The sequence below is a fragment of the Rattus norvegicus genome, chromosome 10 (genome assembly GCF_021556685.1).
Source record: "Rattus norvegicus strain SHRSP/BbbUtx chromosome 10, alternate assembly SHRSP_T2T, whole genome shotgun sequence".
Classification (NCBI taxonomy): Eukaryota; Metazoa; Chordata; class Mammalia; order Rodentia; family Muridae; genus Rattus; species Rattus norvegicus.
The window spans coordinates 60,205,394-60,217,167 of record NC_141543.1 but is presented as its reverse complement, the minus strand read 5'-3'; the positions used below and the strand labels follow the sequence as shown (position 1 = coordinate 60,217,167).

The 11,774-nt window shown below is 47.4% G+C and overlaps 1 protein-coding gene across 6 annotated transcripts; it reads right to left on the bottom strand.

Annotated features, from left to right (window-relative positions):
- On the bottom strand, positions 1-11,447 carry Tp53 (tumor protein p53). Of its 6 annotated transcripts, none has more exon segments than NM_001429996.1 (11): positions 1-626; positions 1,143-1,249; positions 2,092-2,165; positions 2,244-2,380; positions 2,692-2,914; positions 2,993-3,176; positions 3,863-4,135; positions 4,233-4,254; positions 4,517-4,599; positions 10,377-10,800; positions 11,337-11,447. In NM_001429996.1, coding segments are annotated over 9 exon segments (1,149 nt in total). In that variant the 5' UTR covers positions 4,591-4,599; positions 10,377-10,800; positions 11,337-11,447; the 3' UTR covers positions 1-571.
- Positions 11,448-11,774: the final 327 nt, after the last annotated feature.

Genomic DNA, 11,774 nt, shown 5'->3' with positions numbered 1-11,774 from the left:
TACAAGTGGTAACAAAAGTTTATTGTAAAATAAGAAATTGATATATAAAAAGAGATAAAAAGAGGGAGAGGGGTGGGGGATGGATAAATGCAGACAGGCTTTGCAGAGTGGAGGAAATGGGTCCTGGAGGATACAGATCGTATGAGGGCCCAAGATAGAATCTTACAGGCGGTGGGGTGGGGTGAAATTTCACTGTAGGTGCCAGGTCCAACAACTGACCGGATAGGATTTCGCTGGACCAGCAGAGACCCAGCAACTACCAACCCATTCCCCAATCTGGGCCAGGAACCAGTTTGCATAGAGGGGGCCGAGTACTATCTACAAGGTAAAAAAAGGCAGTGAAGGGACTAGCATTGTCTTGTCAGCTCTCATAACAAGCCCTAAAGTCATAAAATGGCAAGAAAGGAGGGGACGGGGAGGCTGGTGATGGGGACAGGATGCAGAGGCTGTCAGTCTGAGTCAGGCCCCACTTTCTTGATCATTGGTTTTTTATGGCGGGACGTAGACTGGCCCTTCTTGGTCTTCGGGTAGCTATAGGAAGACAGAAAAGGGAGGGATGAAGTGATGGGAGCTAGCAGTTTGGGCTTTCCTTCTTGATCAAGGCTTGGAAGGTTCTAGGCTGGAGGCTGAAAAAAAGGGAATTTAAGATGACTTCTACCATGGGTAGTAGGTGTATTCACAGAATATGCCGGAGTACTTCTAGAATCAGTTCATCTTCCCTTTGACCACCACCACCACCACCACCACCACCACCACCACCACCACCACCACCACCACCACCACCACCACCACCGAGAGACAGGATCTTGCTATGTAGCTAGTCCTGGCTAGCCTAAAGTTTTATATAGTTTATGAAGGCTTCAAACTTCCCCAAACCCTCCTGACTTACTGCTTCCCTACTGCTGAGATTATAGGAGCATGATACCATACCTTGTCCCTCATCCCATTTTCCAGAGCCTGAAATGGTTGAGTAGTAAGACTTCATAGGACCCTTGCATTTGCCAGGGCTGAGTAACCATAACCACATCGTCTGGCGGACGATGGACATCTGGTGGAGTTAGTTATTGTCTTTTACCACAAAGGCCGTGCTCAGGGAGGTCAGGGGCAAGCACCACAGCCAGGCGCTGCCCCAGGTCACTCACCTGGAGTGAGCCCTGCTGTCTCCTGACTCCTCGGCAGCACGGGCATCCTTTAATTCCAAGGCCTCATTCAGCTCTCGGAACATCTCGAAGCGCTCACGCCCACGGATCTGTAGCAAGGATGAAGTAGGACAGAAGTGCTGGACAAAGTCACAGAGCCACTTTCATCCTTTTAACAACTTTCTTTCTGAAAGTTGATCCCCAACTTGAGCTGGCTAGACTTTTTTTTTTGGTTCTTTTTTTTTTTTTTTCCGGAGCTGGGAACCAAACCCAGGGCCTCACACTTCCTAGGCAAGCGCTCTACCACTGAGCTAAATCCCCAACCCGAGCTGGCTAGACTTATCGGTTTTTTGGGGAGGTCTTTATGATGGTGTGAAAGTAACAGGTATTCAGTAGAAAGTGTATAACAAACTTGGGTTTTTTCAGTTGGGGGAACAGAGTAGGATGCTGTTACTGATGGGGACACACTTAACAGGGCAATCCTGCTGCTGAGCTGTGGAATCCAGTGGGATAGGTGGATTAAATGCACTGTGTGCCGCTGGGGATCGAGTCCAGGGCTTGGTATACACTTGGCACGTATTCTGAACTGAGTTACATCCTTAAACCCAAATGTCCTTTCTTGGGTTACATTTCCCTGCCAGCTTTGTACCACATTCCTCAGTTCTGTAATTACAGGCATACGTCAGCCAGGCCTGCCTCTAACTACATTTTGACATATGGTATTTTCAACCGACGATGAGTTTCCTAAGACACGTTCCCCTCCTAAGTAGCGGAGCACCTGTATTACGTATGTATTATAAGTTGGTGTTCTCAAGTTAGTTATAAGTGAGAAACCACAGCCTCAGAGCATGCGCTCTGACGATAATGTCATAGCTAGAGAAGAAGCAGCTGCAAAAGATACAGCGTTTTGTGTCCTAGACTTAGAATATTAATCCAATAATAACCTTGGTACCTTAAGGGTGAAATATTCTCCATCGAGTGGTTTTTTCTTTTGCTGGGGAGAGGAGCTTGTGCTGGTGGGCAGTGCTATGGAAGGAGAGAGCAAGGGGTGACTTTGGGGTGAAGCTGAAGGGCGCCTCCACCTTCTTTGTCCTGCCTGCTCACCTCTCTTTGCACTCCCTGGGGGCAGCTCCGGGCAATGCTCTTCTTTTTTGCGGAAATTTTCTTCCTCTGTCCGACGGTCTCTCCCAGGACAGGCACAAACACGAACCTCAAAGCTGTCCCGTCCCAGAAGATTCCCACTACCCGGGACAAGAGGAGGCACAGCACAAGGCAGTAAGAAAGCTGGGCTCCATCCTGACTGTAAACCAGGCCCTACCTGTTCCCAACTCCTCTTGTCCTATCTGGAGCTGAAGCTCCGGTTATAGGGAACCCAAGATGCCACAGATAAGAGATGTCCCTAAGACCACCAGGGAACAGAGGAGACTTCATTTATGTAGATAGGGTAGGGTAAAGAGGGCTGGGCCTGTGGTAGGGGCGGGGCTCATGGAACAAAAACAGGCCGAGGCTGGGGAGGACCGGTGCCAGCCCAACCTGGCACACAGCTTCCTACCTGGAGTCTTCCAGCGTGATGATGGTAAGGATGGGCCGGCGGTTCATGCCCCCCATGCAGGAGCTGTTGCACATGTACTTGTAGTGGATAGTGGTATAGTCGGAGCCGACCTCAGGTGGCTCATACGGTACCACCACGCTGTGCCGAAAAGTCTGCCTGTCGTCCAGATACTCAGCATACGGATTTCCTTCCACCCGGATAAGATGTTGGGGAGGAGCCAGGCCTAAGAGCAAGAATAAGTCAGAGGCCGGGAGACCCTGGACAACCAGTTCTAACCCCACAGGCAGTGCCCAGTGCTCACCGTCACCATCAGAGCAACGCTCATGGTGGGGGCAGCGTCTCACGACCTCAGTCATGTGTTGTGACTTCTTGTAGATGGCCATGGCACGGACACGGGTACCAGGTGGAGGTGTGGAGGTGACCCACAACTGCACAGGGCATGTCTTCGCCAGCTGGCAGAACAGCTTATTGAGGGAAATTGAGTACTGTAGGAGAGGAGAAAGAATCAAAGGTCAGCGGACAAGCCAACTAAGGATCAAGGGTCAAAGTGGGGCTCTAATGAAAGACAGTGTCCAACAGTGCTGTGGCAGACGGCAGCCAGCAGTGACAGGACTGGAGTCTACACACCAGTTTGTTTTCCTCCCTCTGGTTTTTTGAGACAGTTTCTCTATATAGCCCTGACTGTCCTCAACCCCAGAGATGGCCACCACACCTGCCTTCTCTTTTTCAGAGAGGCCATCTTACTGTGTAGTCAAGGATGGCCTTGAACTCTTGTTTCTCCTGCCCTAGCCTGCCCAGTGCTGGAGATATGGGTGGGTCACCCCACTGGGCTCTGCTTTGGTTCTGGTGAGGAGGGGTCTTGCTTTAATGCTCAGGCTGGCCTTAAGCAATCCTGCCTCAATGTCTCTAGCAGCTGGGACTACAGCACATGCCTCTGTGCCTGGCTTCAGAAGATTATTTTCAAAAGCCAAGAAAGGAATGTGAGGGAAGAAAGTTCCATGTCCCCTGGAGAGATGCGGAGAATATGAGAGGAAGGATAAAAGGCTAAGAAAGGTTCAGGGAGAAATTAAACTCTGAGGCATAGTCAAAGTCCACAGGCTAAAGAGGAACCCCAAAATCTAGACAGAGGCATTTAAAGTCAGACGAAAAGCAACTCTTCAGGCCCACTGACCGTGCACATAACAGACTTGGCTGTCCCTGACTGCAGGAAGCCCAGGTGGAAGCCATAGTTGCCTTGGTAAGTTTTTTGAGAAGGGACGGAAGATGACAGAGGCCACGGTGTAGCTGAAGCAGGGGCCACGGGTGCAGGGGCCTCAGTTCCAGGTTCCTGTGCTGCAGGAGCTGACACTTGGAGGGCTTCCTCTGGGCCTTCTAACAACTCTGCAACATCCTGGGGCAGGAACAGATCTTCCATGGAATTAGGTGACCCTGTCGCTGTGGTGGGCTGTGGATGGGCCAAAGAAGAACCTCAGTATTGTGCTCTCGGGCTACCAACCCACCAGCTCACCAAGGCCTAAGTCCCCTCTTGCCCGGCTCCTTACCAGAATATCATCTGGAGGAAGACTGGAGAACAAGAGCAGAGAATTAGTTCCGCTGATTTCCTTCCGTTCTTTGGAGACAGAATCTCACTTACCCCAGGCTAGCCACAAACTTGCTATATAGTCAAGGATGATCTTAGACTTCTGTGTGATACCCTTCCCTCCACCTCCCAAGTGCAGGGATCAGAGGCACCCAATAGCACACCGTGCTTTAACACTATTAGTTTTGTTTCTCACAGGCCTCAGCTGGGGGATAGCACCTCAGGGGCCCTGTAAGATCCACTCACAGTTTCCATAAGCATGAAAATGTCTCCTGACTCAGAGGGAGCTCGATGCTCATATCCGACTGTGAATCCTCCATGACAGTTATCTGCAGAGAGAACATCTGTGTACTGTATGGATGCATAGTTTGTCAATTAAAAAACTATGGCCTATAGGAAAGGGTAGGTTAGAAAGAAGGTGGACTATCTGGCAGGGAGATGAAATGAGCAAGTCAGAGAAGAGACCGAAGCTTATGGCCAAGGTGTTTGTAAATATATTTTGAGTTTTGGAGTTGTTATTTTGGGGAACTTATGCGCAGGCGGGAAAGCTCGAAGTTACAAGTAACCAAGAAGTCGGCCAGGCTCCTTTGAGGCGAAGTCAGGTCCTGACCTGAGATGACCGTGAGGGACACCATTTCCAGAGAAGCAGGAATGGAGCAGCTCTTCTGTCTTATTTAGGCTGCTCCTATCGGCTTCTGGAACCACACACTGCTTTAAGGAACAGATAACTAGGGAGGTACTTCCCACCCCCACAAGCCCTTCTCATCTGCACCCTACAGTTCTACTCCCCTCCCTCTGGGGAGGGACACCTCCCTCACCCCCTTTATCAATCATCTCACACACAGCTCCATTCTTCAAACCCTCTTGGCAAATTTCTAAGAGGGCCCCATCAGTGTCTCACCTGTCCCCTTGGGACAGCTCCCCAACCCCTTACAAATTCCTGAAGATTCAGTAAGTTTCCTACTGCCTTCCTTCTTCCCTGTGGGCTCTTGTGAGCACTTCCTGGCTCAATCAGTGTGGTCACTTCTACAAGAGCAAAGTCAGTTTCTGAGGTGGGCTCCCCCTTATCTTGTATGCCATAGCTCCTTAGACATTCAGTCACAGCCAGCCAATCTCCAACAAGCCACACACTCTTCATAGTAGTTAATTAAGCTGCATGATACTTTGATACTCTTACTCATTTACTATTATTATTAGCCACGTAGCCATTGTCTTCCTTACGTAAACATTTACTTATTTATTGTGCCTTATTTAACGGTGCCAAGACAAGTGTGGAGGTCAGAAGACAACTAGAAAGATTTGGTTCTCCCCTTTCAGTTAAGTGGGTTCTAGGGATTGAATTCTGGTCAGCTTCCTAGGACATCATGGTTCCTTTCTAACAACAAAATCTAGCGGCCGTTCCCGGACGATCACTGTCAATATTGATTATAACCCTAACCTTTACTTTCAGTTGTAGGTAGATTAATCACTTTCTCATTATTTTAAGAGTTTGAGGGGTTGGGGATTTAGCTCAGTGGTAGAGCGCTTGCCTAGCAAGTGCAAGGCCCTGGGTTCGGTCCCCAGCTCCAAAAAAAAGAAAAAGGGAAAAAAAAAAAAAGAGTTTGAGAAATCTTTCTATACGGGCTATTTTATCTGTCTTGATGGTCACATCTGCCACTTGACAGGTGACCTGCCAAGAACACACACTGGGCAAGTGAATGAGTTTTTATTAAAGATGGCCACCCAAACAATATGGTGCATGTCAGGCTCTTATGCACAGTTCTCTTGTAATCAGTTAAGGCTGATCTTAGATGAAGAAAGGGAAGGCTCGGATATTATAGCCCTTCATTCTGAGCCTGGCTGACTTGGGAAAGGTGTGAGGGAGGCCCAGAGCTTCTTCAGATTAATAATTAAAACTACAGCATTTAACTATCACATTTGCTGTAAACATCATATCTACTGTACCTACCTGAAAGGGTCACCCTTTGACCTCATTTGAGATTTGACCTTGCAGTGGAGCTCGTCTGAAAGGCCCTGGGTTCAGCTCCCCTCCCCTAACAGTACACATCGGCAATGTTGATATGAGCACCTCATCTGTTCTGAGCTAGCAGTGCTTCTGTGGCACTAACCACTGCCCACTAATGCCAGTTCGCCCTGTCAAGGAACTGTTTAGTGGGGATATTGGCCCAATGTCTCAATTTTGGAGACATAGCCACACAGACATAGATCCCCCTGCTCTACCATCCAGGTCATTAGTAGTAGTTAGGTTTTCCGTGATCCTTAAGAACAGTCACCAATATGGAACTTTTCACAAGTACCAGATGAGGAGGGCCACAATATCCTGGGAGGCTGGATGTTTAAGAAAATGCTGGCTAGGGCTGGAGCGATGGCTCAGAGGTTAAGAGCACTGTCTGCTCTTCCAAAGTCCTAAGTTCAATTCCTAGCAACAAGGTGGCTCACAACCATCCGTAACGAGATGCCCTCTTCTGGCCTGCAGGCATACATGCAGGCAGAAAGCTGTATGATGTATATATAATAAATAAATATTTAAAAAAAAAATGCTGGCTAGGGAAGGCAATAAACTCAGGAGAGGTTTGAGCACACCCTGGCTGGTCTTCCAGGCTTGGCAGGCCTGTTTTCAAGGGTTCATCTCATTTGATCCTGAGAAAGGCAGACAGGCAGGCAGCTACTGACAGGGGTAAGGGAATAAATTCATTTACCCAGGACCCAGGATCTTGAGGTAGAACAGCTGGAAGGAAGGGTTCAAGGCTTGTCAATGGCAACCCTCAAACCAACTCCAAACCAAATGGAATAAGTGCTACCTACCACCAAAGGACGGAAACCAGAAGCCACACTCTGCCCCGAATAAAAATGATCCCAATGTTTCATAGAATTTAATATAAAAATCTTTGGGGGTAGTTCAGTGGTAGAGTTCTTACGTATTATGTCTCAGGCTGTGGGTTCAACACTCAGCATTGGAAAAATGGGGGTGGAGGTGGCAGTGGTGGTGGTGGGGTGGGGGGCCAAGGATCAGGACAGATAATATTGTCCGTTCTAAAAAGTAACAAGGCAGTGTCTGGCATAGCTTAAAGCACACGTCTTACTCAGCAAAGCCATTTCTAGGTGCACCTTCTAGAACAGTTGTGGACAGCAGGGGCCTTGCACAAAAACCGCTCCTGTCAGCGTTATTTTGGGTGTGGAGCAAGGAGAAATCACAACACGTTGGTGGGGAATAGACAAATAAAACACAGTTTTCAAAATGTTTCAGAAACATATTGGGTGAAGAAGACGATTTGTAGAAGAACTCAAAGTAAGTTTATACAAAATCAGGAAATACATGGGTCTGTGACCAGAATAGGCACTTGGTACCAAGACTTATTACCCCAAAATTCATTTCTATTAAGTTTGTCAACTCACCTCTTACAGGAATGCTAATGAGTATGTATGAGCTACACACACACACACACACACACACACACACACACACACACACACACACACACCGTGATAAAAGATGATTTTATTTTTGGTTTATTTTCTTTTTCTTTTTTTTTTTTTTTGGTTTATTTTCTATTCTGAGACAGTCTCCTCACTCTGTAGCTTAGCTATACTGCAATTCTTCTGTTGCAGCTTCCTGACTGTAGGTTTGCAGGTATGAACTATACCACATCTAGTTTAGGACTGTTTGTTTATTGTTTATGTAACTAAAAAGTGGACAGAAGAGAGGCAATTTTTTTTTTTCCGGAGCTGGGTACTGAACCCAGGGCCTTGCACTTGCTAGGCAAGCGGAGAGGCAAATTTTGAAATAGCCTTGTAACTCTTTCACACACCAAGACTAAGACAGACAGTTCATTCTACCAAAGACAAAACCAGACAAACAGAATGTAAAGACATGTGCCCGCCCACTGTTAGCTTCCTTCCTTAAGAGTTTACCAGCTTTACGTTTGTGTAAATTGACACCAAGTTAATAACTAAGGAACCATAGCTTTTGCACCTTGAAAAATACCACTTTTGGAACTTATCCCCTGCCCTGCCCCCTTTCTTGAGTCAGTCTCACTATGTATTCCAGGCTGGCCTTAAATTCATTACTGTCTTAACTACTGTAGTGCTGGGATCTTAGGCACTCAGTTTACTCTGAGGCTTGTTCCAAATCTAAGAAGCCAGGCGGTGGTAGCACGCACCTTTGATGCCAGCACAGAGGAGGCAGAGACAGCTGGATCTCAGGGAGGCCAGCCTGGTCTACAGAGGAAGGGCTACACAGGGAAACCCTGTCTCAGGAAAACAAACCCCACTAGGACCCAAATCATGAATAGAACAGAAATAAAGGATTGGGAAAAAGGTCAGAGGGTACAGTTAACTGCCCTTTCCTGGTCTGTTGAAGCATTCCCAGGCGTTAACTCCGTGAGTCACATAGATTGCTGTTCGATTCCAATACAGCCATCCATGGACAAATCACATTTGGTCAAGCTGGGTTTAGCGGTCCCAGGATTTAAACCAAGAGCACCATGTTTGCTGGGTAAAATACTCTACCACGAGCTGTATCTCCACTTTGTTTTTCTGAGACAAGGCCCTACTATGTAGTCCAAGTTGGTTTTCGACCATTCTCCTCTCCACCCCCAGCTTTAGTCATCTAGACTTCATCTACCCTTTCAGGAGAAATGCCTGGTGGTTCTGATTTGCTAATGTATGTTAATTTACGTACCCCCCCTTTGTGGACAGTCTCATTTATACCAAATTGGCCTATAACTACATAGAGAAGGATGACCTTGAACTTATGTTCCTACTTTTCAAGGTTTTCTTGTTTTTAAAGATAGGGCCTCACTTGACCTTGAACTCCGGGTATGCATCAGACACAACGGTCTGGAGTTTGAGATTATCCTGTTTCAGGCTTTCTAGTGCTTCTAAACTGCTGCTGTCAGGAGATCTGGTGTCTGTGTGAATACTAAAGCATGACCCCCTTTTTCTTTTTGAGATAGGGTCTCACTGTGTATATGTGCCTAGCCTGAAATGTAGATACTGACCTGGCTTTGCCTCCCCAGTGTTGGGATTAAAGGCGTGCAGCACCTGGTCCAGCCTGGCTCCTTTTTCCAGTCAACACTGCATTTATTTAAATAGCATTTACACTGCACGGTGCATGTAAGGTGATTTAAGCATAGTTTAAGCGAACACACTCATCCCAGACCCCCAAATCCCTCTGCACTAAATTATTCAGAGAAACTGCAACACTTTCTTAGATAAAGGCTACTTCCCAAAGTTGTCTTTAGGTAAAACATTTACATAGATCTACATTCGTAAACAGGGATGGGGCCTTGGGGCAACCCCTTTTTTTACTTCGGATTGGGATCTTTTCACATTCATAAGAGATTTCTACACCGAACTCAGTCAACAGACTGCCAAGAGCTGGGGACTATTTGCATAACAAGGCATCCCTGGACGGCTGATTGTCCTGTCTAACCTTCACAGCGCAGGGGTTCCCTCCTCCAGTAACAGTTTAAGCAAAGTTATTTGTATACTTCTCTATAAACTTGAATACCTAGTCTTTTTTTTTTTTTTTTTTGGTTCTTTTTTTCGGAGCTGGGGACCGAACCCAGGGCCTTGCTCTTCCTAGGCAAGCGCTCTACCACTGAGCTAAATTCCCAACCCCACTGAATACCTAGTCTTACTTTCAGTTTTACACCTGAACACACACACACACACACACACACACACACACACACACACACACACACACACCAAAAACAAACAAAAAACCCCGCTTTTTTCCCGGTCTACCTATTGTTCACTTATTCTTTAGACCAAAACTACTAAATCTTCAGAGGTACAAAAAGCAATTTATTTCTCGTTCCAAGTGCTGTGTGTAAATAGTATTTTTTACAAAATAAAAAGAAGCAACAAAAAGGCACGCACGAAGTTTGTTGCGCGATAATAAACTGTAATAAAATGACCTCTTCTAAAAGCTGAAGTTGCGGGAACAGTAATACCCAAGCCCAGACAGGGTTCTGTCACCTCCCACTGGGAAGAACCGGCGGGTGCGGGCGGACTGCACTTAGGACCTCCGGGCTCCCCGGGCTATGGCCCGCCCCTTCCGCTTTCAGGACGTGCGGAATGCGTTAAGGGAATGGCTCACCCCAAAACCGGATACTCGGTAATTTGCTTTTCCGGCACGAAGAAACGACCTATCGGTGCACTCTTTTAAATAAACACCTCCTCCTTCGCAAAAGCAATAACCAAGTAATCCAGAAAAATAAGATGTCGAGGATAGCAGTTTTCCTCCTCAAACAACAGAACCGGCCTAGAATATATTTTCTTCCCCTTTGCTACTCCCCCGTCGCCGGGTAAGCAGTGATCTGCTCCGAAAAAAAAAAAAAAAGAAACCGGAAATGCTCCTGCAAGCGGCAGAAATGTAAATGTGGAGCCAAACAATAACAGGGCCGGCGGGCCTTTCAGACCAAGAGGTTGGGTCGGGCCCCGAGGGCAAACACTTCTGGCTAGCACCGCTAGTGCTTCAGGCTTTCCTTGGATTTTCTTCATCTAGCAGGGTCGAGAAGCGGCTGGAAAAAAAAAGAAATCACTCCAGGGACAAAGGTCCGGAAGTTGCGGGACTTTAGCAGCTAAGGCTTCCCGGATCACCCCGATTTTATCAAGAAATGGAGCCCGAGGTTTCATCAGGATGCTACGGGGTCTTAAGTCTTAAGCTATAAATCTCAAAAAATCTCAAGTCATAGTGCTTTGTCCATGTTATTCAGGAGTTCCCATCACCCAGCAGCGGGTACATAAGTGTGTATATGGGGTAGCGGAGAGAAAACTCCTCAGGCCATCTCAGTGGTCCCCAAATGCTCTGTTTACTTTGCAGGTGCACGACTGTGAGGCTAGTTGATCTTAACATCATCATCATCATCTCACTACATCATCTCTGACATACAGCCCGGTTCATCTCGCCCGCCAAGCGTATTCCATCACCCCCATATCAACCGCGCTGAGTGCCCCCCACTGCCCCACCCCCAAAACCCACGATTCTCTCTAGATTTATGTATGCAAACCGAGAGAGCCAGTGACCACAGAGGACTCATCACGCTCAGTTACTTACCCAGTCTTCAGGGGAGCGTGACACCCTGCTGGGAAGTAGGGTGCGGGCCCGGATGCCAGGTACCCCCTAACTGTAGTCGCTACCTATAGCAAGGATAAGTCCCAATGAACTGGAGCTTCAGAACTTTAGCCAGTGTGAGCACGTGGGAGGGGAAAGTCCCAATCCCAGCAGACCCCGCGAGACTCCTGGCACAAAGCTGGATAGTCGCCATAACAAGTAAGGGCAAGTCATTCTGTGGGTTGAGGGCAAGAAATGGAGGCGGGGGACTTGCAGAGTCAGGGTTCTGCTTGAGATGTTGCCGCCAGCACGAACGCTTTGTGAAAAGTCGTCTAAAATAGAGCTGTGAGGACAAAATTAGTGGAAACCGTTTAGGAGGACTCCTGCCACTGTGTCAAGTAAAAAGAGCGGAAAGAATTAAGCTTTTACGATCTATTTTAA